This window comes from Grus americana, chromosome 4, assembly GCF_028858705.1.
Source record: "Grus americana isolate bGruAme1 chromosome 4, bGruAme1.mat, whole genome shotgun sequence".
NCBI classification, from domain to species: domain Eukaryota; kingdom Metazoa; phylum Chordata; class Aves; order Gruiformes; family Gruidae; genus Grus; species Grus americana.
Window position 1 is genome coordinate 64399552 of NC_072855.1, and position 26893 is coordinate 64426444.

Consider the following 26893-nt stretch of genomic DNA (forward strand, 5'->3'; position numbering starts at 1 on the left):
GAAATGGTCCTTAAAATAGCTTTGCCCCAGCATCTACTGGTATGCCTTCTACTGTTTCTGCATTTAATTCTGTATTTAATTCTGACCATGTCTTTTACTTAATACAGGCACAATTTAATCCGTTGCTGGTTTTGAAGGATGTGCATGCTTGCTCTTTACAACTAAGTGTAAAGTTCCTCCCATGTCCAGAGTATGATGCAGTTGGATGTAATACGCTAAGAGCGAAAGGAGGGTAAAACCAAGTGGAATCTGAGGTAGTCACTTTTTTTTTCCCTCCTCTAAGGGGATGGTGGACCCAGGGGAGAAGATTAGCACTACCCTGAAGCGAGAATTTGAGGAGGAGGCCTTGAACTCCTTGCAGAAATCGCCTGAGGAGAAAGCAGAATTAGAGAAGCAACTTCACAAGCTGTTCAGCCAGGAACACTTTGTGGTGAGCTGTGTCTCTTGTGATAGCCTCTTGAGCTATGCATGTAATTTGCAGCTGTATGGAATTTGAAAAATTGTAGCTGAAATGAAAATAAGCTGTGATGCACGGGTTGTCATGGTGTAGGAAATGGAAAGTACTATTGAAAACTTTGTAAGGGCAAGTGTATCAGAAAGAAAAAATCTTACTGATTCCACTTTATTTGTTGTGACACTGAGCTTGTTTTGGTTTGTTTGGGGCCTTAGGTGTACAGAGGATATGTGGATGACCCTCGTAACACTGATAATGCCTGGATGGAGACAGAGGCTGTGAACTATCATGATGAAACAGGTGGGTATCTCCATGTGTGCTCTTAGTTGCCTTCTATTCTAGACGTTGGTTTGAAATTGGGGTATATGTTGGGCTGAGATTGGCACTGAAATTGGGGGAACGTGCAAGTCAGGTGTAAAACATTGGACTAAAACCAATGGGCGTGAGAGTCTCTTGCCTCCTAAGATGTTCAGCCATGACAGGTAGTTGTTGTCCCCCTTTGGTTTATGTCAGTCTTGAAATAAGGCACGTACGGACTTTGCCTGAAAATTACTTATTCATTTGCTAGCTAGTTCTAAATTATGGACCATGTGCCTTCGTATGGTGATTGAACCTTGGACAAGGGTTTCTTCTTGTCACTGTATTTATCTTGAGTTGGTTTAATTTCCCTTTTTAATGAGTCTGGGGTGGAAGGATAGTCTGTTTCTTTTGTTATTTTTCCTTTAGTAGCTAGTGTGTGCTTCAGGAGCATTGCCTCTGGGTGCTGGCAGATTTTCACTGCATTTATTGCTTTGGTGTTGTAATTGCTCTGAGACGTTTTATCTTGGTTACTCTGCCAGAGTAATTCTTGGACCTTATTTTAGTTCTATAGATCAGTAGGAATGAGCATACATTGCTAGCTCTTAGATTGATCTGTTATCTTGGATTCTCATCTCTTACCTTTTAAGATAAATCAGTCTAGTTAGATATCTCTGACTTGTTCAAACCAGAGATTTCGTATAGTGACATTTTCACTGTGTTTTGGGTAGTGGATACCAGTGGTGAAGTTTCACATGTCAGTGGTCCTTGATTTATCAGCCCCCAGAAGCAGTGAAGGTACTGTTCCTTTGGTCTTTCTTTCTAGTACACGTTTTGTAATGCTTTTAAAAACATTTCTTTGGTTGTTGTCTGGGACTCTTTTTGGAAACAGAGTAAGAAACTTTGGAGAGCAATTTAGAAGCCTTCTTGCGTTCCCTCCTTAAGTACTGTTTTTTATTTTGGGGCCTTTAGTAAAATTGTAATTATTCTGTTTTTCCATGAGGATGTACAAGTTTCAGAATTCAGTTTGTCCTGTAGAATAGTACCTGAGAAAGAAACCAGTTAAATGTTAGCCAAACAAACAAAAATCAAGGTGGAGGGACTGGCTAAACTTGCAGTAGTGAGTACATATTGATGATTTCTAGTAACTTGTCATGCTGCTGATGGTACCCTAGGAGCGGCGACAAGGAGTTAATGCCACCTCTGCCACTCAGATTTGCCTTAAAATAGTGCAAGTATGAAAAAGGTTACTGGCACAGAATCAGTGAGCAACTTAATTGGTTTCTCTCTGAGAAGCAATTGAAGGTTGCTGCCTGTGAAGGAGCCACGTGGAAGGGTGGAACTGATCAGGTGTGAGAAGAAAAAACAGGAGAGAAGATGCAACAGCATGTCCTAACTCTTGTTCTGTGAACAGGTGAGACAATGGATAATTTGCCTCTGGAAGCAGGTGATGATGCTGGAATAGTGAAGTGGGTTGACATCAGTGAGAAGCTCAAGCTGTATGCAAGTCATAGCTACTTCATTAAGCTTGTGACTGAGAAACGGGGAGCCCACTGGAGTGAGGATCTTGGTCCTGAGTGCCATGAGTGATGTAAACGAGGAACCGATGGATACCAAGGGGACAATACACTTTCCAGCTTTGAAACAGATTACATTGTCCTTTGCAGTGGATATTCATTGAAAATTCCATGAAATTCAGCTGGCAAAAACACTTGGCAGTGATAAATAGAGGCTTTTTCGGAGACTTAAGATTGCTTCTTTTGATTTCTCAGTTAGTGTGAAATAAGATGAATGTGGAGCTGTTACCTTGTTTTGCTTTCTTGTCTTCATTATTTGCAGCTGTTTCATCATATCTGCAGATTTACATGACAACACTGGGATTCTGACTGGTCATAGCAGAGGCTGTTCACTTTAGCTCTGTATTTTTGCACTGATTTCTTTTCAGGAGTATGCATTGTTAAGGGATGTGAGACTTGTAGGATGATAACCTGAATAATGACTTAATTAAAGTGCTACATAATAAAGTGAAGTTTCTTTTCTGAGTCATTTCACTTAACATGTCTTTTCATTGATTTTCTATTATCAGAGATTAGTTTTCACATTTAATTGCTTTCTCATTTACAGTATGAATGGTATTCACATCTGAATGTCTGACAGTGCCTCTATCTAAAAAGATAACTGTTGGAGGATGTAACTTGATGACTGATTTTGGGAGCTGGATTTTGAGGTTCTTCTCTACCTACTGCTTATGGCAGTAGAGCTACTGGGGAGACTGTGCCATAAACAGGATCACTGGAAAGAGCAGCCTCAAAGTATAATCTTGTAAATTTTGGGGTTTTTTTACAGGTTAGGTAATGTGAGTAACTTGCAGTCAGGAGGCTGATGTGAACCTTCACTGGCATTTATGCTGATAACAGCTGCAAGACAGTTGCTGACATTTCTCCCTGTCTTTTTAATCAAGGGGTGATTGCTGTTAATCATGTAATAGTGTCAAGAGTGGGCAGTAGCAGCTAAAAGTTGTGGTTGAGACCTGGGGAGGGGTTCTTAATGAATTTTGAGCCATGTGTTGAAGTAGGGTGGTGATACATGTCATGGTCTGGAATTACCTTGTGTAACAGTACTGCAACATACTCATGCATTGTTAAGACTGTTAGCCACATCCTACTTAATTAATGAAAGGTTTTAGGGCTTGCTCCTTTTCAACACCACCCCTTCCTCCCAAGTAGCTAATGAAATCTGAAGGAGTCATGTGCATTTATATGGGGAACCCTGGAAATTTTGTAGACTAACATACTAATAAACATACTAATAGTATGTTCCTTTCAAAGGAAAAAGTAATGATAAGAGTTAATAATTTTTCTTTCAATCCTTGCTCACCTCTTCCTGCACATTTTATTTCTTCTGTGGCCTTACTAAAACAGCATAAATGCTTTCTGTTGCAGCAGAAGCATCCATAGACTTGGTTTACGCAAAAATCTTTCTTCAGATCATAGGTAAGATCTAGTGGTTGCCTGGGCAGAAATGATTTTGATTAATCTGTCCTCAGCATAGTATGGAGACTGGGTAATATCTGGTAGGGCCAGATCAAAATCTGAGAGAACGTGTGAAACTCAAAGTGGACAGAAGGTATAGCCAGCTTCAGCAGTTCCCTTCCCTTTCTACTCCTGGTTTTTGGAAACAGGATCACTGAAATGCCTTTTCTTAAGAAAAGATAAAGACAACTAAGAAATTTGATGCTTAGCATTTATTCAAGCTTAACAAGTAATCAGACAAGGTTTGAGAGCTGTGCACTGTAACCCACACCAGCTTCAGAGGTGGGCGTGTGAGACAAGGCTTGGTTGGTACTTATCCTCAGTTTCCAGTGCACTGGTGAGGCAAAAGGTGGGAAGGAGCTATAGGAAGTTGAAGATTGTCTAGAAGCAGCAGTTTTCCATAGGAGACATCCATAGTTTTCCAGGTATCTGTGGAATAAGAAGAGAATGGCAGGTTAGAATTAATAACAGTTAATTACTTTATTGAACAATTAATACATTATGCAGAGTAGTTGGGTTTTGAAAGCATGACCACAAGAGCAGACCCTTCTTAATTTCATGGGAGATGAATGTGCAGCTCATCATGGCTGAGAACAAGGGTGACTATACTGTGGCATGTCAAAATAGTGGGATTTTTTTTGTTGAATGTTACTGCGCCCAACATAATGTACAGTACTAAAGATGAAAGCAGGAGAAAATAATTTAAATTCTGAAAGTACCATATTCAATGAGATATAGAAAAACTGCAGTTTCCATAGCCAGTGTTTTATTCCTGGAAAGCAATGTTTCTGTAAAGAATCTTTTCAGTCCTCACTAGTCTTGTGTTAAAGCTTTTTTTTTTTGACAGGCTAAGTGGACTTGGCTGTATGTTTTTTGATTGTCATGTTTCCAGGAGAGCTTTCTGGTTAGACAGTTTCCAGTTGGAGTGTGTGATCTTAGACGGTGTGCTGTACAGAATGCAATTACTTTATGCGTATCCCAGTACCTTACTAATCAGATCTTGATGCTTACTTGTGTCCTGAAATCTATTGCATAATTACAATTTTGCAAGTTTATAAGTAAGCAAATGTAGTGGCATTTCTTTTCGTTTGGCAAGTCTTCTGGAAAATGATCAACTTCTTTATATGGGTGATGCAAGTTAGATGTGTTGGAAGGTGTTATTTTTCAGCCCTACGTGTTGTGTCTCTAACTTATCCTAAACTACTTTTTTTAAATATCGAAGAGTTCATCTATCTCAGGACTGGGATACCCAAACAAATACTCAAAGAATATCTAAGGAACAGCAGCAGAATTTTGAGAAAGTTTGTAACATCTTTTCAAGCTGAAGAAATAAGAGTTTTTACCCCATAGAATGCATGTCTGCTAATTAGAAAACAAAGTGGATTACTCTCGAGCTTCAAAGATAAATCCTCAGCTCCTTTCTATGGTAGTTTGTCATTCAGAAGTTGCTCTCAATATCCCCGATGGAGTGCTCCTTGGCCAGCTAGAGCTTCCTGCAGTCATATGTCCCATTGTACTACCAGACAGTTCAGTTACCTCAGACTTGAGCTTGATAAGCCTGAAGAGCAGCCCTGTAGCCTGGGGCTCCAAAGAAGCCACGAATCAATTTTGGGAACTTATTTAGACGCTGTGAAAAGAAAGTCATCTTATGTCAGTATTTTCTTGTTCAGTACCAAAATCCCCAGTTAAATACAAATATTAGAACTAGTAAGATTCTGTTAGCTTACAAAGAAGAGACTTACTTCCTCCAAACTGTCCGAGCCGGAGCTATCGCTATCACTATCACTATCGCTGTCGCTATCGCTATCCTGTAGAAAAAGAATTAATTTTCTTTTAGAGTAAGGTATAGTTCCTCCTGCTTAATTTTCTTTTGGTTTTTTTAAAAGAAATATAAGTACTTCATTTCAGTTTTGATTTTTTTCTTTTCCTGCTAGAAAGCAAAGATAGTTCTGCAAAGGCAACTTATTAATCTTCAATGTCTGTAATACTGTCAGTTGAAATAGCTACTGGAGAAAATACAGGCCTCCTTGTTGGGCTGGGTATGAGCTTGCTACTAGTGCTTACAATTTTTTTTCTTCAAAGGAGGGCTCCGTAATAAGTTGAGAATCTAGAATGGTAATAACATAAATAAGTTTAGGCCTGTACCAAGCATGAGTATTTTTAAGGCTGCTGTGTTAGTTTAAAAGCATGTGATTTCCAGTTTACAGTGCTAACATTTCCCATATTGGATGCCTGTTTAGTTTCTTCTTCAGTACTTACTGCGTTTGCAGCAGCAAGAACCATGCTCAGAACACAAGAAAGCAACAGGAATTTCATTTTGAGAGAGAGTCCTGTGAAGCAGATTGAAAACAGAAGTTAGCATCCTGGTTTTGGCAAAAGGAATGACCTGGGGGGAGTATGGTTCTCCTCCATGCGGAAAGGAAAAGCAGACAACAGGAACTATCCCTAATTGAGCATGGCTTATGGTGTGACCTTAACTGTCATCTCTGCTCCACGTACGTGGTCAGGGTAAGTCATTATAGAATAAAGCTTGTTATGCTTCTACCTCCTGCTGCCTTGTCTGTGCTTTGAGATCTTGTCAGCATTTTACTTCTCATTATTTTTGTCTTTGATTCTACCTCTCCCTAATTTTACTCCTTCCTAACAATGCTTATGGAAACTTTCTGCAATGTTTTGTTTTAAGCAACAGGCATAGCAGCAGAGCATTGGTATTTATTGAGTAGTTCTTATCACATGCTCTTTTTTCAGACTCTCAGAATGGTTGAGGGTGGCAGGGACCTCTGGAGGTCGTTTAGTCCATTCCCCAGACATGCTCAAACAGGGTCAGCGAGAGGAAGCCAGGACTCTGCAGTCAGGTTTTGAAGCATCTCTGAGAATGGAGAATCCACAGCCTCTCTGGGCAACCTATGCCAGTGCTTGACCACTCTCATGGTGGAGAAATTATTTTCCTTCCAATTCACAATCATGCAGTCTACAGCCATACCACATACGAGTTTTGTCATGAAATTTAGTCTAGGTAACATTAAAGCATCTGTATTACCTTTGGGTTGCATGTCGAACAGCTGGTCAGTAGCTCAGACGAAGTCGGCTGGCTCTGGTGATAGTGGTGTGTGAATGGCTGGTGTCTATATATACAGTTTGAGTACTATGGCTTACATCAGAAAACCACAAGACATCGTGAATCAGACCTTCTTAAGACCTTTTGGATGTTTGGTTTATTTCTCAGCTGATAAAGAAACCAGTCTTTTTGTCTATGACCCCTACTTATCCTTGGAGGATTGACAGGTTTGACAATGGAAGTGTGTGTGCGTGTTATAAAAGGAGTATTTGTTATACATTTTTTCAATACAGATATTCTGACTGTAGGGTTCTGCACTTTAGTGATGATGGAAGAATACTTGGGTGATAATGCCTAGAGTATTGAAGCTGCTAACTGAGAGGGAGTGTTAAAATTCAAAAATTACCTCTTTATTCCTGAAGAAATGGCAACTTGTGAATTAAAGTCACTGCTGCCTTTTGAAGCCAGCTGTATACAAGCAGCGTACTTGCAGTTTGCGCTGTGCTTTCTGACATCTGACTATATGCAGGTTAAGCAAAAAGCTATTAAAAGACAAGTCTCTAAATAAGTTTTCAATTACAGTGTTTGCTTGGTCCTTTTGGTTGGTGATTATTTTAGTAGAAAAATCTGAACTGGTAAATAAGTTTAAATTAATACATGTATCTGGGGAAAATCTTGCAGGATGCAATTCAGAAGTTGGCATTGTGTTGGGTCTGTTCAACGCCACCAACATCAACAGCTCATCTCTATGCTCTTTTCTGGGTACATCTCTGAGGGCATAAAGCATAATACATACTTGTTGGATCACACATGCACTTGCAACTTAATAAGGATCTGAGGTGAACTGTAAATTTGTTACAAAGCATCCTATTTGCCTGTTTTGGAGGCAATAGAGTAGATATTGCTCGTAAAGCACAGGGATGAAGGAGCAGAAAGAAGAAAATATGCTTTTTATAGGATTTTCTACATTGGCATGTTTGTGTTTGTTCAGTTATTTGTTGACTAGTTGGAAAGATTGTCCTCATCCTCAATGAAAATAACAGCCACTATATAAAAAATCAAACCCAAACAAAACCCAAAACCAGATAGAAATGGAAATTCACTTCAGATATATCTGGGAAATGTGATGAAATGCTAATTGGCTCTTTTCCTGTAGAGTATATGCAAGGCCATTGAGAGGAAGAACGTGTTATCCAGAGTTTATAGCATGAGGATGTTTTTTTGGGGAAGCATTCATGCAAAACTGATCAGTGTTTTGCCACAAAGTGTAAAATGGTGACCCCACACCTGTTAGCCTGGACTGTTGAACCAGAATCACAGGTGAGGTGGTGGTCACCTGTATTTCCTTCTTTTTGGAGTCTTCCATGTGGCCATGCAGGAGGACTGCAAATTAAACACAACTGGTATCAGTACAGCCCTGATAAGGAGACTAATCTCCTTTCAAAGGAGATTAGTCAGTGAAAAGAGATAAGCCAGCTTGCCTCTGGCAGCTATATGCTTCTGGTTTGTTAATGTTTGATTAGATCCTTGCACCTCTTCGCACAGAGGGAACCTACTTAACTGAGCAATTTCCCTAAATTTTGGAGGAAAGGTTTTGTGAGTTAACTGCTGGTCAGTGCCAGTTGGTGAAAACTGGACATAGGTGATGTTGCTCATCTGTGGTATTTCTGGTGTTTTGTCTGTTCTTAACCCTAAACTAACAAAATACAGGTAAACTTTTTTCTGTTTTTAAGCCTGTGTTGTCTTGAAAGCTCTACTCACAGAGACTCAAGCCACATTTAATGGAGGAGGAGCTCATAATTGCCTTGAGAGCCGAATGTCCTGCCTGATAGCAAGTGAGACCTAAAGGGATGAGAGCAGGCCATTTCTGTTGAATTTATTGTCACAGGGATTAGCACATGTAGCTGATGAGGATGCTTGCCCTGACACATACAGTTCTAGGTCCGGAGGACAGACTTGATCTACAGAGGACTTAATGGTTGTCCTGGATCAGAGGGAAGGATTGTCTGGTTGGGTGTTATGTCTGTAGCAGTGGGTGCTTTGGCAGGAGAGAGGAAGTGCAGGTTGACGTTTCTCCTGGAATATCCCACATGTTGTCAGTCTTCCATTAGGATTGGAAGTTATGGCTGCATCCTGGATTTTGATATCCTGTAATGGACCTGTCTAGAAACATCTATCCCCATCTGCTTTTCTTCTCACTTAACATTGATCTGCTGTTTTTGCTGAAATAGAGGGAAAGTCAGTAGGTCAGATAATTTTAGTCCTGTTCATATTATAACCAGTTGCACGCAGTGGATAAGATTGTGCCATGGTTTAAGTATGAGCAATGAGTACATTTGTGCATGTACTCTCTATATGTGCATATGTATGTGAATGTGTGTGTGTCAAAGAGTGCTTGAGTCTTGGTAAGAATGTGATTTCACTGTTGATTCTCACTTCTAGAGAGGGAAAATACTGATGACTAGACAGATGTTTAATTTAGGTTCAGTTAAAAGTAAATGGAAACAATCAAGTCTACACAAGGTAAATAAGATAGTGATAATTTTATCTGCTTCACAAAATGAAGAAATAATAAAGATTAAAATATTTATAAGTTAAGCTAGAATAGTAACAATATAGTTAAAGTATTGATGGTGAAACTAGCTTCCATTTATCATCCTTAATGTTCTTATAATTTGTAGATTAAATATTGGTGGTGCTTGTCCCCTCATGGACTGTAAGAGCTCAGGTGAAAATTTTTCTTGTACTGTGACTGTAGCATCTCTCTATGCATACATTAGCAAATGCTCCTTTTCTGTGTCTTGCAGTAGAAAAGCGGAAGTGGCAGCATCACTGAGAATTTCAAAACATGTGGGATGCTGATCTGCTTCTCAGTATATTAGGTGCTTCATATATCCACAGCTATAATCATCTTCGTGATAGTTGTTGTTTGCCCTGCAGAACTTGGACTGTTTAAAGGAAAATTGTCCCTGTTTGCCCTGATAAATTCAATTTCATTGTATCTTTTTCTAATACTTGGTTTGAGCCGAGCAATGGTGAGTATTAGCCTCAGTGGAGAATTGGTCAATCCCTTGTGAATTGTCCTTGTGTGAAATATATTTGATTGTTTTAAGGTGGCTGACTCTTGGCTGTTGAAAGAGCAAATAAGCAATAGACTGCAGTCAGGCAGAAAAAAGGCTGTCAGAATTATTTTTTCCCTGAGACATTGAAGTTCCAGAGAAAGGATCTTTTTCAAATGGAATTGGCACAGAGAATATGCTTTTGTACATGCAATCCAGGTTGATTTATATACATTATTGTGTGATGTTAACAGAATGTGAAGTGGGAGACAAGTCAGGCTTACAGGAGGAACTGTCAGTGAAACTGGGTTTGGTGGCAAATAATCTTTTATGTAAGAAGTTCCTGTGTTGAAAATAATCATAGCTTGATTCATTGTCTCCCAAAGCATCAGGCCTGGTTGGACTAGGATTAGCAGCCCTTGCTGGTTAAAGAGCAAATTAGTGAGAGGCAAGTGGACTTCCTCTATTTGAGCTACCAAAACAGCATTTCTGAATCCAATTTTCTTGTCATTGGACAGGTGACATGGTTCAGATGAAAAGTGTTTTCTGATCTTCCTTTGTAAGAATAGCATTTGGGGCTTCTTACTTACAGCAGAGCATGCCTGGAGTGTTTTCGGTGAAGTGCTTGGCTTAAAATCACAAAGTTAATGGGATACAGGAATAATCTCATTCTGTCCTGTTTTTTATGCCTAAATTGTGCCTGTCTTCAGGCAAGCAAAAGTTGGGAGATGGTGAAAGAAATAGTTAGCATTTCTTTCTCAGGAAAAATGGTAGCAGCAGTTGGTGCTTCTGTGGGAGGAAGGAAGAATGTGCCTGCTCAGGAGAATAAGGAGGTGTTGGAGCTGTGATATCCTCTGCTCCTTGTGATGCTGAATGTTGCTAATCAGTCTTTTGACATGCATCCACACTCACCATGCTAACAGAATTAGCTCATTACATAGTTTGTCAGCAGGAATTCTGTGTGGCACTGGTATTATTAGTGTTGCGTTTCAAGAGGTGGGAGAAGAAGTATCTGAAAAGCACTGATTTTTTTCATGTATTCTAGTAATTATGGTTTAAGAACTGGTGTATATGATCAAGCCTCTAGTTTCTTCTCCTCCCTTAAATCTAAAATGAAATTTCCATTGAACTGTTCCCTTGATACCTTTTCTTTGACAAAATTCTGACAAAACCCATATATCTAGGTAGACTTCGATTTTATTTGAGGCTTCTATGCAGAATGTTAAACTGACAATACAGTAATAAAGGAAACAAGTCCTATTTCAAGGTGATTTTCTTCAGTGTGTGGTAAATCCACATCCTGTAATTCTACTGAAGAGTTTTGTGAACAGCTCAGTCATCAGGTTAGTACTATTTATTGGTTCAGAGAGATCATGGATACATGCAGGGGGATAAGACTGGTTGTTTAGCTATGAACCACTTGGAGTAGTTAACTTTTCTGCACTTGTGTTATTTGATAAGAATGCAGTGAACCTCTTGAAAACTATGAAGCTGTTAATTACAGAAATAAATGGGATTCACATATTTCACCAGTTTTAGTGTAGCACTGGGATTCTGTTCAGCCAGGCTCAGAACAGGAGATTTTCATTTATGTCTTCTGCAACAAAGAAGAAAATGTTATTAACATTTGATGCCAAAGAGACGTTTTTATGCTGTATCACTAACAAGAAAGTGATACATTAAAGTTTCAGAGGGCTCATGTAGGTGAATGCTATCCCTAATAAAAAACAAGTATGGCAGTTGCTATCATATTCAGGAGCCATTCATTTAGATAGGTGCTTGCTTGTTTCTAGTGTTAGGTCTCAACCTGTTTGTGAGCCAAGAATCCCTTCCACCCCTCTCTTCACAAATGACTGACCCTAAACACCTCTTTGGATGAACAGTCATTGACAGCAGTATGTGTGTAGTATGATAACTTATTGCAGCTTACTTCCACACGTGGTTTATGACTGGTAAATTGTCATCCGAACAGTTCGAAAAATTCTGAGAAGTGAAGGCTCTGCATGTCTGCCTTCTGTCACATAACTCTTCTAGGATTAACCTGTGCTACAGCTACCCTTGCTTATTGACTGGTATTATTGTTTAGCTGTTACTCAGGGCTAGATTAGAAGGTAGGTTGCGAAAGAATGCCTTAGGTTGAATGTAGTCATGTAAATCTCAAATTGCTATCATGACAGCTTTTGTTCAGCTGCTGCCTAATTCTAGAGACATCACCAGCACAGTAGTACCTAGCTTCTCACTCTCCTAGAGAAGTCTCGATGTGGATTGAGCTGAACCAAACATATGCCTAGCCCATTTAGGATTCAGAAACTGTTCCTGCCTCTGCCTAAGCCTCCTGATGCATGCAGTCTGGTGGGTACCATCTGAACATGTGTTGCATCTGGCAGATTAGGTAAAATAGACGGTTTGACTTGCAACTATAGTGTGATGACAGCATTTGTATTGCATGTAGTAATCTAGAGGTGAGCATAGTCACTTGATCAGTGAGAGATCTCGGTTGTTTTCCCTTCTTTAAATGCATTTTCAATCAATATGCTTTGACCACTGATTTAAAAGTACAAGCTCACTTTGTCTTTCCTTTGGCACTGAAGGATAAAAAATAGTGTTTCTTGAGAGCCAGACATGCAGAATGTATAGGTTCAGACACCATACAGGAATGATTTGATATTTAGTACACACCACCTCCTAAATTTTTCCTCATGGAAAAGATTACTTTTTCCTATCTTTATAAAACAATTCAGAACCTTGCACCTTTTGCAGTCTTTGTCTTGTCTTACTGTTCCATTTGTCTCCATGCACAGTAGCCATGAGCTTCTGGCTACAATCTCTTTCCCATACGTTGTAGTCTGAGAATGTGCCTCATCTCAATAGGAATGTTTTGTCGTGTACATCTGCCTGTTCTTTTAAGTTTACCTTCCTTAATCCCAAAGCAGTGGCACCATTCCTTCAAAGCAATGAGTTTGTCTTGGTCTCCATCACACTCTTGGAAGAAACGGGTTATGCAGTGTTCCATGGGAACAAGGGAGGCTCTCAAAGGCGCGAGCTCCGAGTGTGTTAATAATCTGAAAGAAAGAGCAAGTATGTAGAGCTGTATTTCATTAATAAATGATCAGGATCATCAAAGATGATCTAAGCTGCTAGAAGATGACAATGGTGGCTTTGATAGAGATGCACCCGTGGATTCTGTTGCGGTGCTTCTGTAGTGAATCTGTCACAGGTCATTATGATGATGTATATACCAGATAAAATGTTTTAACTGCTATTTGTTTGCTAACATTTTTTTCTAGAAGTATTATTGCAACCTTGTTCACAACTCATCAGTTGTGGAGTTTTGCCATTAATCTTCAGGAGATCAATCTTGGAAAGATGCTTAGCTATGTTCTAAGACAGAAGGTGTGATCAGCACAAGGTATTGAGGGCCTGCAGTCTTGAAACATGGATCCCACCACCGAGTGTCATGACCAAAAGCCTGATAGCTGAAATCTGAGTCACGTTCTCAGAAGCTGGGGGCTTCCTCTGAACTGTGACACTGGTGCTGTCTTACCATATCTGCTCCTTAAACTGGGAGACTTCTGTAGTATTAGTTGAAAATTATGGGTATCTCACTAGTGAATTATTGCTGACAGGTCTCTGCCCTTTGTACTTAGCCTGTTGCTCTTAGCTTCAGTAGCGACATGAACCTTGTTTGCTTCCAGGATCAGGGCATTAGTAGCTATTAAGCTGTATAGCTTAAGGTGTAATACATGATTATGAAAGGCAAGAGGATAGCACATTCTGACCTAAGACATGGCTCCAGCAAAACAATGAGAGAAGCTCTGTTAGAGATGAATCTCTCCTTAGAAAGAGGGGGGATACTGGCTTCTATCAGCTAAGGGACTGGTCCTATCTGTAAAGAATCCTTTGAGTGGTTTTTAGAAAAGTAAACCAGCCTGAGCTTAAACAGCAAATTGGAACTGAACCTGCAAAGATGATTTTTTTTTTTTACCTGTCAACAGGGTGCTGATCAAGCTGATGAAACTGCCAGTGCACCGGATACACATACATGTGATAATTTTTCTCAAAGTCGTGCAGGAGCAACTCAACTGCATGGTCGCCAGCCACAAGGCGCTTGTCATTCTGGTAGATTTTTTTGACCTGAACACAACAGGGAAAGTGATTTTTTTTTTTGTTTAGAAATGAAGATCTGTCCTGAAGAGAACTATTCAGCAAGGAGGTGGTTTGGAGAAATGAAACTTGATAAAATACCACCGGGGAAATGGGTTTTAGTGTTTGTGACCATACGCAGCATGAAAAGTTTGCTGCAAGTAGTCCAGATGATTTCTGTTGCTGTCCATGTCAATTATGGTAGTAACTAGAAAGGAAGATAAATTCCTGTGGCCTAATCATTAGACTCAGCTAAGCAGGGCAGTAGTCTCAGGTTGGTAGGAGATGAAACCAATTTTATCACATTTGTTGATCATCTTTCCTGAGGCAAGCGACAGATTTTGGTGTGAAATAAACTATCTCAGAAATTATTTAACTTGTACCATTTAGTATGAGATGTTCCAGGTAGGCCAATGTCCCTCTTGGTAACTGTAAGTAGACTTTGGTGTTGCTCAAGCATATTTAAACCTGTTATGACCTACTGCACGCACTTCCTACTGCAGAGTTAGAGCAGCCCAGGTCTTGGTTTAACTTAAACTATTTTCTAACAGTTATATCTCTTTAGGCAGTTATGGCATATATATCTTAAAAAATAAACTACTGTCACAAATTCACTTGACATAAATCCTTCTCTAAAAAAAAGGCCCAATGGTAATAGATGCTTACTCTATTTTAAACCAATGTAGTGTGATGCTGCAGGTCTACTGGATGGTAGAAAACAGCTCTTTTCTCTTAAAACTGAGCATCAGATGTGTAATTTTATAGCCCTTGAATATCATGATGTAGATGGACAGTGTATGTGGCTGGATTAAAAAGCGCAAACAATACCCTTAACTGTTGAGTCCATTCTCAGGTACTTCTGCATAGATGACTAAGTACAAGGTGTGTCTTGAGAACAGAAGAGGAGCTACTTTTGGTCAGTCCAAGGCAGGGATCCCCTGCCCCCATAAGGGTCCTCTAAACTCTGTTGTAATTCTGTCTCCAATCCTGCTGTGTGACTGCCCAGTCACTCAGTCTCATGAGGTCCTTAAGCAGTTTTCTTCATGCTGAGTCCAAGTCCTTCCTTTGAATACCTGTGCATTGTCAGCAGACTTTGTCACCTGTGTTCCTCTTCCAGGTCACTTAATGAAAGCTGAATGGCACGAGTCCTTTCAACTTGTGGAACTCCACAGGTGAGCTCTTGGCTGACTGTTCCCTCTTATTCTGTCTTTTAATTAGTTATCCATACCCAGACCTTCCATCTAATGGCTGCTTAGTTTCTTTAAGTCCTTTGGAAAATGGCATTGACTGCATGAATTGGGTCATCCTTATCTGCGTATTAGTTATTGGGTCATCCTTATCTTTCCAAGAGATTTGTCACAAAGCACTTCCCTGAACAGAAGCTGTTTCATGTCTTCTCAAGTGAACAATGTTTATCTAGGTGCATTAATTCTTTCTTTTTTGCCTCTTGTCTGTAGATACTGACTTCAAAGTAATAGACTTGGCTTGCATTTGCTTGGACAAAAGGAACATTCATAGCAGAAATGCATCTCAGCTTAAATAAGTGCAAGGGGACATGTAAGTGTATTTTGCAACTTGTGAATCTAATTGAGTTTAAATTGCCTTAACCAGAAAGGGAATGCTCTTCAGAAATGGGAGAACTTGTAAGATGTGAAGAAAAAAGTGATTCACGTGGTTAGTCCAGCTCTAACAATGTAACTGCATGATCTTATTTTAAAAGGATTGCTGACCTTACTCCTTTGCTTTTCGGTTAGAAATCCAGAACTATCCAGATCACGTTCATAATATTGCATAAGGATGTTTTTGAGCCAGTCTCGCATCCGGAGGGGGAACTGATCCACTTCATAATCAGTACAGTGGGGGATGTCTGTGCCAAACAGGAAAGCATTTGTTAACAAGTGATCTGTTAAGTCCCCATTCAAGCATTTCTGAGCCAAGTTAGATTTGATTCTCACTAGCAAACTTTCAGTTAAGCTTAAAATTGATGGAGCAGTTAATACATAAAACTGGGAATGCAACTAATGGGTTCAATTACAAATCTACAATTCTTTGGTGCACATGCTTACCCAGTTGTGCAAGCCACAATCTTTATCTGTGCAGCTTCTGAGCAGAGTTGTGCAGTGAAACTGTTATCAGTCAGTTGCATGAAAGCAGAGTTCTTGACAGCAAAGGAATATTCTGGCTGAGAGTGCACTTTCCTCCCAAGGTATGGAGCAACTGAAGAGCTTGGAAATCAGTTTTGGCTTTTAAATCCTTATTTCCGCATTTGGCATCTAAGTAGTTTGGGGGGGGGGGGGTTATTGGACTTGACATTTTCATTTATTAACTGGCTGAAAATGCTGGTTTTCTCGTCAAGGTATTAAAAAACCATCTTCAGATGCTATAGCAATGGGAGCATGCAAGAGTACAGGGGCAAGAAAGGGTTGACAACAAATTGGTGTAAGCATAAGAGGGATGTCTTTAGGATTCAGATAATTATACCCTTAATTCTAGAAAAAGTGACTTTTTGGACATGCTTAGGGTTTGAAGATCTTAATTAGCAGATAATTGATGCAGAAGGGGGAGAGCACAGGTAGAAAGCAGATAACTCAGGGCTAACTGCTGGTTAAGGCTACTGGCTCTTATACCTAGGTGAATTCTTCATAGAAAAACAAGTCTTACATTTGCAGGAGCCCATATAGTCTAGGTGCAGCTGGCGTCCCATTTTTGTCCCTTCAAGTTGACATTTGGTGCCAAAGAGTTGACATGTGCCATCATAAGTCTTATTATCCGTACCACAAACCTAGAGGAGGAGTGAAAACCAAAACCACCCCCACCACTGTGTTGAGAAAAATTCTAGTCACTCATATAGACATTACAATAATAAAAGTATCATTAACATATGGTGTAGCAGTTGTGAATACCCACAGGGAATACATGTGATCGGAAGTACTGAAAAGTGTAGTTTTTATATGCCTACATAAGATCTGTACTTACCCAGTTTTGAGGCACTTGAATTTATTTGTGTGTGGTAGTAGTATAGTTTCTGAGATAGTACAGGATTATTACACTAGCTATGTACTAGTATTCGGTATATGCTCTAAAACATCAAATGGATAAATAGAACTTTTAGTGACAGGGAAAAGCTACGATCCCTGAGAGACTCAGTGAAGCAAATCACTTTAGGTACTACATAGCTACATGTATTCATACAATTCTCAAGCTATAGTTGGTGAGTTTGGGTACTTTATACTTTTACGATTACTGGAATCACCCAAATGCACTTGCATGCTTTTTAGAGTAGAATTATTCTAAATAATAGCAGGGGAATGTATTATCTTGTAAACATTTAGTTGGCTTTCCCTTACGCTGTGCACTGAATGAAATACTTACATGCTCATAGTCTTTGGTGGAGGGGCAAGCAGCAGGATCTTGGCAAATACACCTGGGTTTCCCTTGCTTGTCCCCATGGCAGACTTTACCTCTTTTGCAGTGGAAGTTCCTACATGGGTCTAGCAATCATAGCAAGAAGGAGGGACTGTTAGAGGAGATGGGATGAAGCCAAGTTTTGTCAGGTACTACTAACAGTCAAAGCAAAATATAGCCCGATATTCACCAAGGAATCATGTGCTTTTTGTAAGGTTGTTAAAACGCAGCTGGATCTTGTGTTGAATAAAGAAAGCCAAACTTTAAATGAGATTTTTTTTGAGACTTCTAGCAGTCCCAGGTTTGAATTGGATGGGGAAATAAATTTCTCAGAAAAAGCTATTTCTTCTATAAGGACTGACAGTCACTTCTAGCTTCCTTTGGTGAAACATATCCCATCTGTCCTTGCTGAATCCAGCACTGGCACTTGTCCCACTCCTGGTTGAATTCAAGCTACTGTTCTGAAACTGAACAGTTTCAATGCAAGGTAATTCCCATTTCTGTATAACTGACACAAAAATTTGTGTGTTGTCTTACAAATGTTTTTCACAAACAAATGAGTAAATCCAAGGGTGTATGGAAGGGATTCTCTGCGAACATAACTGCTATGCAGGATTATGCACAAGCACAGTTCAGTCACATGAAGTCGCATGCTGCCAAAGGCAGAAAAGAAAGGCAATCCAACAGATTCCCCAGCCACAGAGAGTTAGCAGTTACACAATGGCTTTGCTTGTGGCTTACCCAGGAGACCCTTCTCACTCCTGTTGCTTGCACTTTCCGTTTCACCATAGGAGCTGCCTGTAGGCTTAACCTGTACAGTCACAGAGACATAAGCAGAAGTTGTGGTAAATCTTGGGAAGAAAAAAATGCTTGGACAAAATTTTTTTCAGGTACAAATATAGAGCTGATTGAGGCACAGTTTGCTCTGCTTGCAGCAGAAAGAGGTTGCTATGCAAAATGCATGAGAAGTGCATAAAACCTCTGGTAGTATTAAGGCACTGTGTTATTTGGAGGGGGGGGCGGGGAAGTAGGAAGTGGAGAGAGAGACAGGAGCTTAGTAAGGCCTGAGCACCTGGAGGTTCTGCAGTACTTGACACAGAGCAGTGTAGTGCCTCAAGGCTGGTAAAGTTGGTGCTTCAAGTCTTAGTTTGCACCGGGGCCCTCCCCGTCAGCGAGTGAGAGCTGCCTCTCAGTAGTGCCTGTGAGCAGCAGCACCGTGAGCTGCCGGGCCAGACCCATGAAGCGGGAGGAGAAGGGAAGGACGCATCTTCAGTTCTGACCCTTCTTTGGTGCTATGGGGAGGTGCCTGCCCTCTTTCAAATGGATGCTTCCTATCATTTTTTTTAATATTACAGATCCTTATTTAACAGCCATAGGAAAACTCATTCCTTTCTTTGGAAGAACACCCCTTATAGTCCACTGGTTATCTAACAGCTGACTGGGGTATGGGAGACCTGGGTACAGCATCCTCCTTTGTCTGAAGGGACAAAGCCCTCATCCTTCATCTTATGAGAAAGTTCCCTAGCCTCTAGGATGGTAATTATTATGGGGACTCTCGCCCTGCCTTTCCAAGCTGTTCACTTTTGTATGGTAGTGCTTGAAATCTTTGGGAGAGAGGAGTGAACAGCCTTTACTAGTTAGCTTGAGACTGGGTTCCAGGTTTTGTATCTGTGTATCCTGATTTATTTATATGTTTCATTACACAGCCCATCAAGGCTGGAGCTCTTACATGAGTTGTGCTCGCTTCCTTTCTGGTACAATTAATTTAAAAGTTATATGTAAAGTGACACAGCATGAACCAGATGAGTAGTGAATAAAAGGGGAGAGGAGACTTCTGCATATTAATAATTTATTATACCTGTTTTTATCCAAAATATCCTTTCAATCATCAGGAATTTAAATTTGGGACTGGTTTCCCTCCCCCCCTCTTTTCTTCTAGTATTCCAACTTTATTTTAAAGAGAACTTACCTTATCTTCACTTTCCATTGAATTCATGCTCTGAACAGAGCTGCTTGTTTCCAGTTTTTGCTTGCTGTCAGAATTAGGTGGCTCATAATCATTTTGTTCAGAGTGAATAAAGTCTTTAATCTTGACATCTTGGTAATCCTTGGTGCCTCTATGAACTGCAGTGTCATCTTCGGTGGTTCCTTCCCCTTCATGCTCAGTACCGGTGCTCTCCTGGTCATTACTCTGGATTCTCTCCTCTTCTTCATAGGCTGCTTCTTTCCAGGTATTGCTGAGATCTTCCTCGCCATCAACATCACCACTGTCATGACCATCATCATCATCATCATTGCTGTCCTCTGTACCTTGTCTTTCCACCACTGTGTTGTGATCACTCTGATAGTTTACTTGAATATTGTCTTTCCTCTGTTGGCTTTGCCATTTGTCATCTTGATTTTCATTATGGGTTTTTTGAGAGAGGAGGATTTCTTCTTTAAAGGGCTGCTTCTGGCTGTTCTTCCTCTCTTCTAGGTCAAATTTCTCACCATGTCTCTTGGTTATTCGGATTGGTTGACTGGAATCTTTCAGGATTTCATCAGATTGCATACTGTTTTCATTTTGCTGTCTTTTGTATTGGTTACCTTGATTTGTCTGGTGGACTTTGTGCTTCATATTTCTGGAATCAGTTTCTTCATCCCATTCCCCATCCTCTTCCACACCTTCTTCATCACTTTCACTATTTTCTTCCAATAGGCCAACTGTATTTTTATTATATTTCCATATGTTACGTTCACGATCAAGACTGAGGGCACCCACTGGATTTTCTGCATTACCCAGAACATGTTGATTGGCCGTATTGCTGTGTTTCTCATGTCTCCTGAATGGGTAATGCTCAGAGCTGGACTGTTCTCTGCCACTGCTTCCAGAGTCACTGTCCTGGTTATCAGAAGCCAAAACCGGTTTATTGTGCAGTGCAAGGAAATTGATGCTTTTTAGGCTGTTTTTCACTTGATGTTCGCTACCAGTTCTTCCTTGTTTTCTAGTTGTCTGGGGCTCATCCCTGTGCTCAGCGTCTGGTACTGATACCTCTAGTTTTAAGTTTTTGTGACTGGGCAGGAAATCACCGTTGTCTACATACCCTGTGTTCTCTTCCTTTGGGGCTTCAAGATTAATATCTTCAGTCTTTAAAAAAATAATAAATTAACAAGTAGATAAATAAATCATAGAATTTATTTGAAGTCAATACAATGTTTATTTCCTTCTATTGTGAAGCACAACACTGAGGGGTTTTTTTGTAAATACTCCTCTTAAGCTAGCCCAGAGCATGAAATTCACAACTGATGTAATTTCCATTTCTCAGCAATTGGTTTATCTGTCCTTTCTTTTATTGCTGGAGTTTCTGAAGAAGTCTATGCAACTCTGTTTAAGATCTCATAGGAGACAGATGCATATGGGTGTCTTGTGAAATCTCAGAATGCTTAATTAGTAATTTAGTGTCATAACTTCAGGTTATGACAGTTCAGAGGCTGCAGTAATTATCGCTTACCTCAGAGAAGGGGGGGTATGATACTCATCTTCCTACGCAGATAAATGGGAGGCCTGGGAAAAGAGGGGCAGGGGGAGAGAGAGCACCTTTCACAAGGTGTCATGGTAGTAATTCCTGAGGAGCACACTGTATCTTAACTAGTTCGTAATTGATGTATTCATCTACTTTGAGTCTGATACATCATTGCTTCCTAGTTGAATTCATCAGGAACTATTGTATTTGGTGGCAGCTACTGTATCATAAACTTACTAGCAGGAGTTGTAGGTGTTTGCTGAGTGGCTTTTTTTGCATGCTGCCAAGTCAATAGCAAAACTAGTAACTTCAGTGGAAAAGGTTCAAATGCTTGAGGAGAAAGCAGGTACTAAAATGACTGTTAGCTCCTGCTGCAGCAATTGCCCTTCTGCTACTGTTAGCATCACAGCAGCTGCGGGGTGAGTGCAGGCACTTCCAATAGCAGCAATATCTGATGTTCAGTGTTGCTTATTGCTTATTACAATATAGCACCTGATGCTGATTTTCCTGAAAGCTTTTGGGGGGTTTATTTATGAAGATGAGACTACTTCAGTGCCCAAGTTGCTGGAATAGCATTTCCTTTAGCATGGGCAGAGTCATGACTGCTTGGAAACAAACACTCCACTAACAAATACTTACACAAATTAAAAAAAAAAAGGATTAGAAATATTAATTTAGCTCTTGGCAGATCAGCTATATCCTATTTCCTCATGTCAAGGTGGTATCTGAATGTTTTACAAGTTTGTCTTTTGCCTAGTGTACTTGCTGATGCAGGAAAAGTACTAGGCAATATATTCGCTATGTTATTTCCAATGTTTGCTCAAATCTAACAGAAATTCAGTTAAGAGCTTTTCCAGATTACGTGCACATTTCTTGAAGACCTTATAAAAATTGATCTATGTGTTACCAAGCATCTCAAGCTGATGTTAAAACATTGGAAAATTAAGTTTCAAGAACAGGGATTTTTTTACATGTGTTTTTGGGCACTGCTCTGTACAACATATTATGTTTTTTACGTTTAAGCAAAAATCAGTCTTCTGTGAAGGGCTTCCAGTTCTATAGAGTTAGCAAATATAAGGCCAAACAGTCATTAAGATTGTCTATTATGGATGCCTGTATTTGAAGCAGTAGTTTGAGAAAGATATGGCTCATGTCTTGACAGGAAGCCTTGTCATGTGCCACAACCTCAGTGCAGAGATGTGCATGGACATGATTTTCAGCTGCTGCTTTTTGTTATGCATTTGTCCCCAGGATAAAATAAACTTTTAGAACTTGCTTGTGACAATACTTGGATCTCTTAATATGATGGCAAATTTCAGTCAATGTAGCTATAATTAGCTACTGTTAGGGGACAACTGGCCTTTGATGTTGCATATTCAGTTGGAACTGATGATTCGTCAGGTATTGCAATGTTTTGTTTTGATGCAAGTGTCTTCTGTATGAGTTGTTTCTGGGAGACAGCTGTAGGCTGCAAACCAGTGTTTATACCATAGTTTGTTCTGCTAGATACATCATTAGGAAAAGTTAATTTTTTTTTTGCTTTCAGAATGCAGAGCACCATCTGGAATGACATGAAATGTATCTGGAAAGCTGCACAGAGTGGGATATAATTCATAATTTTTTTAAAAAAAAGTTAGCATAAGAGTTGGGATTTTGCATTTCTTACTACAGTAACATGCTCTGAATTTCGTTCTTCCAAAACATTAATTGGGTTGGAGCCAAGGTCCATTGTGTCCGAACCACAAATGCTTACCGGAATGGTGCAGTAAAGAGGAATTTTAATTTGGGTCAACCATGAATGCAAAATTGTGAGCTCTGTCATTAGCATGCATATATGGCATAGGGTTGCTGAAGTCATCTGACTCATTACCATCAGGGCTGTCTTGTCAGTCACAGTATACTTTTCCAAGATAAGCTGTATCTAATTGTGAATAATGAAACATATGGTGGCTAAACTTCTTACACGTTTGAGACTGCATATGATCACTTGGTGTGTTAAATTGAGGATTGCATTCTCCTTGTTTACTGGAGCAGCGATAATGATGAGTTTGACTGTCAGTGGAGCTTGTTGTATGTACAAATATGGGTGTAATGATTATATATGAGGATTCATTTAAGGTAATTTTTTCAAATAAGTGAAACTTCTGTTGTTCCATTTTTAGCTGTGTAAAATGTGAGGCGTGAGATGCCTGGTACTAATTCTTGGGGTGAGGGAGCCTACATTTTTTTAACCTAAATGAGTCTGCCAACCACTACTTATATGCTAATGTGTTTTATATATTTGAGATGAATAATATAGGTTGTCTCTTAAAGTTTAAAGAACAAGAGGAGTACCTTTTCTGGAGTTTTCTGTTCCTGGGTTCCGAGTTTGTAGTTTGACGGGTGGGTCTAGAATAGACAAATATATTCAATATCTGCATGTAAATAAAAATCTTGTATAGGTCAACGGGATAACATAGAGTATTCACAGAATGGGAAATGAAGTGCCCAATAATAACAGCATGATGAGGACTTACTGGAATAGCAAAAGCTGATCCTACAAGACAAATGAAGAGAGCTACAGCCTTCATGCTTTTCAGATCTCGTAGAGGACAATAGTTAATGGTACAGTGGTAGGGTTTAGAGGTTTCCTTTCTGCAAGCAACATGAAAAGAAATAAAGTTAAGATTTGGGTATAATGGTCTAGAAATGACTGATGGAGGCAATGTAGTGGCTGCTGTAACTTGCTTAGTCTGAAGACACATAAAATTTCCACGCAGTGTCCAGTTGTACATAAACTCAGGTGTTAGACCTGCTTATCTAGCGGGCACTTCGGTCTTAGTTCTTTTACAGGACTTAAACTGTATGCTGTGTTCACAAACTCTGGTGTTACTGAAAGAGTTATGAATGTACATAAATCTTTATGTAAATCTTTACCTACTCTTCTGAGACACTACTTTGTGAAAAATGTCCCTTTTTATTTAGTTCTGAGACAATGCCTGTTTGTGGCATCTCTATGGCCAAGGTGTCTCCTGGCTGCTCTCCTTTATGGCTGTAGGAGGAATAATTAAGTGGTGACATTCTGCTCGGCAGGTCTCAAAGCCCAGAATTGTTGTCCAGTCTGCTTGATGGATGGGTGCAGTCCTGCTTTGGAAGCAACAAACCCAGCTCTGCTGTGCAGTAGTGTACAAGATGAGTGGCTGGAAGAACATGCAATGGATTGGGGATTTCTTCAGTCTGTGCTAATATCCTCATGTGAGTGGAAGTCAGGCAACTCATTTTTACATCTGATGTCGCCAGCAAATTTTCTCACTTTTGCAGTGCAATGTACTAGAATTTTCTATGGCTGTAGTTGTATCACTAGGAAAAGCAAAAATAAACAAGTCATATTATTTCTGGTGTGTCATGTCGTGTCCCCCCCCCTTTTTTTTTTACTGTATTGGTTTCTTATTCTTTCTAATTTCCTCCTTTTTTTTCCATATTCATAGAGGATCAGTAGGATTTTCACTCTGCTTCTGTTTCTGCTCTCATTCTACTGGCTGTTCTTCCTTGGAAATTGTCTTCTCAGTCTTCATCTACCCCCTTGCCCTTTAAAATATTTTCACTTTCCGCCTAACATATGTCCTTTTACATTGCTTCCCCCTTTCCTAATGAAACAGGTATCACCATGTCCCTAGTTGAAGAACACCGTGTCTTTTGCTGGTTGAACTCCCTAGCACGTGAGGAAACTGGCAGTGGTTTCAGCCAGTTAGGTCAACCCTATTCAATCACATGAGGCTCAATCTATGGTTTTAAAATGTTGTTCACCCAGATGGTTTTTCCTGCAGAGGGGAGGATCCCAAAACACCAAAAGGAGAAATCCAGGGGAGCTTGTGTTTATGGGAGCCAGAACTGTGAAGCAAGAAACAAGGACTGTGATCATTACATTGTTTGTTTTGTTTTGGGTTTTTTTTGTGTAGAAGCTTGTAAAGGCATCCTGGCTACTGCTGTCCTTAGATCTGAAGTGTACACTTTGGAAGATCTCAGTGTTATACATTATTTAATATCAATATCTTTTAGTTAATGAAGAGCAAAATACTTCATTAGTGGTGCATATCCAGTACGCAAACCATTTTACTTGAAGTTAACTTAGTCTCCAAATTATCTCTTACCTAATTATCTGTTATCTCTTTGGCATCCAGAGTTAGTTGTTTAAGATGTTTTCAGAGGGAAAGACAGAATACAACAAAAGCCACTAATGAGCATATGCAAAATGCCTCGCTGGGCTGTGCATGGGTAGTCACTTCAGATCAAGGCAAGTTTTGTTAGACTGAGGGTCATGCAGGCGACTTGCCAGAAATGCAGGGGCATAATACAATTTCACGTGTAGCCCTAAAAATTGTATACTGTGCTTTTGAAGGCCTGGCAAGTGACTGAGGAAGGAAGTATTTGAATTAGGTAGTCTTGATTTCTGTTTCTGTTGATGTCACTCCCTGTTCGGTTAGGCTCCAGGGTCTTGGTTGTGCAATATGCCAAGACCTTTCGCCAGAATCCAGGAGAACCTTTTTGCTTGCTATACATAATCCGTGTGAAAAGTTTTAGGTGGTTTGCTGGAGCAGGAGCCAAGGGATTGGCAGCTTGAAGGGTAAAGCTCTTAGTGTGGGGAAAAATACACAAGGAACTCTTCCTGCAAGCCTACAGTGCTTTTTGCTGCAAATGTTGTGGCTCACGGCAATGGGATTTTTGTATTTGCTCATTTGGTCTTTCAGTGTTAGAAAGGAAAAGTCTTTTTTGCTGAAGTAATGGAATAGCCAGCCTGAGCAGGTGCAGGGATGAGAAAGCTCTCATAGATCATATGTAATATATGGCAATTATGATTATGGTGAGGGAAGAAATTAAGCACCACCCAATTGTCATGTGATGCAAGGATCTGCATTGTGACATTCACTTCTTTTACAGTGAAATCTAAATGGGAAGGCACTTTGCTCTTGCTTTAATTTCTAAATTTGTCCTACGGAACAGAATTTCTAAAAAGAAGCTTTCGTCACATATAAGATTATCAGAACTGTCAGTAAAGAACTATTACACGAGAAGCTATTTTAAAAGCAAGCAGACATCCCCCTGGAGCATTGCAGTCACTGTACTCTGCAGAAAAATCTGTAGGAAAACTTAACCGAAAAATGAATAAGAAATTTCTTGAATATGATTTTTTTAACCAAGAAATGAGGAATTTAACAATACTTCAGCTTGAGGATATCGAGAAAACAACACTCACTAGGCCCTCCACCCCTTTTTCAGGCTTGGAAAGAATAATGTGTTTTGCCTGAAACTTGGAGGAGGCAGAAGGTCCGAGTTGTTTATTCCATCGCAGTGGGTTGCCAGCAGGATACATGTAGCTCAGCTTAAAATGGGGAAAAAACCCACTTGCTTTTCTTGATGTGGATGTGATAATTGCTCTGAGTAAACAACCCCTGAATGACCCTTCTTCAGAGGACAGTGCGCAGCTGCTGAGCTGAGATGGAGCTAAGGGTGCTTTGCTGAACACAGATGCAGTGGGCCATGTTAGACACCTCCAAGGTTGGCTTCTGCATCTGCTGCACAGCGAAGTACACCCAGCTTGTGAGAGCCTCTGCCAGGACTCAAGCAGAGTTGCTTTATGAAGAGGAGTTGCCTCTCTCAGCATGGGCTGCATGCAACAGCCCTGCATCGTCATCTCTGTATTTGTCTGAGGGCCTGGTGAGTGTGGCAAACATCAGTCCCAGCCTGTGATCAGACTTACACAAGTGTATGATGGGGTAACTGAAACCTCTGATACATCAGTACATTTTAAAAGGTGGAGTGTTTAGCCATCTACTTGGTTTGCTGAACTTGCAAACAGTAACACTGTCCCCTCAGGTAATGAGAGCTGGAAAAATGGATCACAAGTTAAATGTCAGTTTATCCTTAAGATAAGTGCGTAAAAAAAATGCCATTTAAAGGTTCAT

The 26893-nt window shown here is 40.0% G+C and overlaps 2 protein-coding genes across 8 annotated transcripts in view; one reads left to right on the top strand and one right to left on the bottom strand.

Moving 5' to 3' along the window:
• Nucleotides 1-24146, top strand: part of NUDT9 (nudix hydrolase 9) — a 31801-nt gene extending 7655 nt beyond the window's left edge. For 2 of the 7 annotated variants that reach the window (XM_054824554.1, XM_054824553.1), the window contains exons 6-9: nt 284-430; nt 670-754; nt 1483-1549; nt 2166-2298. In XM_054824554.1, coding sequence (XP_054680529.1) covers nt 284-430; nt 670-754; nt 1483-1523 — 273 coding nt within the window. In that variant the 3' untranslated portion in view covers nt 1524-1549; nt 2166-2298. Of the gene's footprint in view, nt 1-283; nt 431-669; nt 755-1482; nt 1550-2165; nt 2798-3693; nt 3745-6023; nt 6326-15160; nt 15216-15500; nt 15676-24023 lie in introns of those variants that run through there. The other 5 variants (XM_054824551.1, XM_054824549.1, XR_008576944.1 and 2 more) reach the window with 4 other exon arrangements.
• SPARCL1 (SPARC like 1) lies at nt 12719-23521 on the bottom strand. The gene is made up of 9 exons (XM_054825297.1): nt 23468-23521; nt 23286-23339; nt 19418-20575; nt 18190-18259; nt 17416-17543; nt 16705-16825; nt 15774-15910; nt 13886-14034; nt 12719-12962 (listed from the first exon to the last, which is right to left on the bottom strand). The coding sequence occupies exons 1-9, from the start codon at nt 23519-23521 to the stop codon at nt 12719-12721; spliced, it is 2115 nt and encodes a 704-aa protein (XP_054681272.1).
• Nucleotides 24147-26893: the final 2747 nt, after the last annotated feature.

What these genes read in the sequence shown, in the direction of transcription:
- SPARCL1 (XM_054825297.1), bottom strand. Translation starts at nt 23,521, where the DNA reads ATGAAGGCTGTAGCTCTCTTCATTTGTCTTGTAGGATCAGCTTTTGCT. An exon ending in CCACCAAAGACTATGAGCAT is followed by an intron (nt 16,826 to 17,415) that starts GTAAGTATTTCA and finishes CTCCTCCTCTAG; the next exon opens with GTTTGTGGTACGGATAATAA. An exon ending in GATCAGCACCCTGTTGACAG is followed by an intron (nt 12,963 to 13,885) that starts GTAAAAAAAAAA and finishes TCTTTCTTTCAG; the next exon opens with ATTATTAACACACTCGGAGC.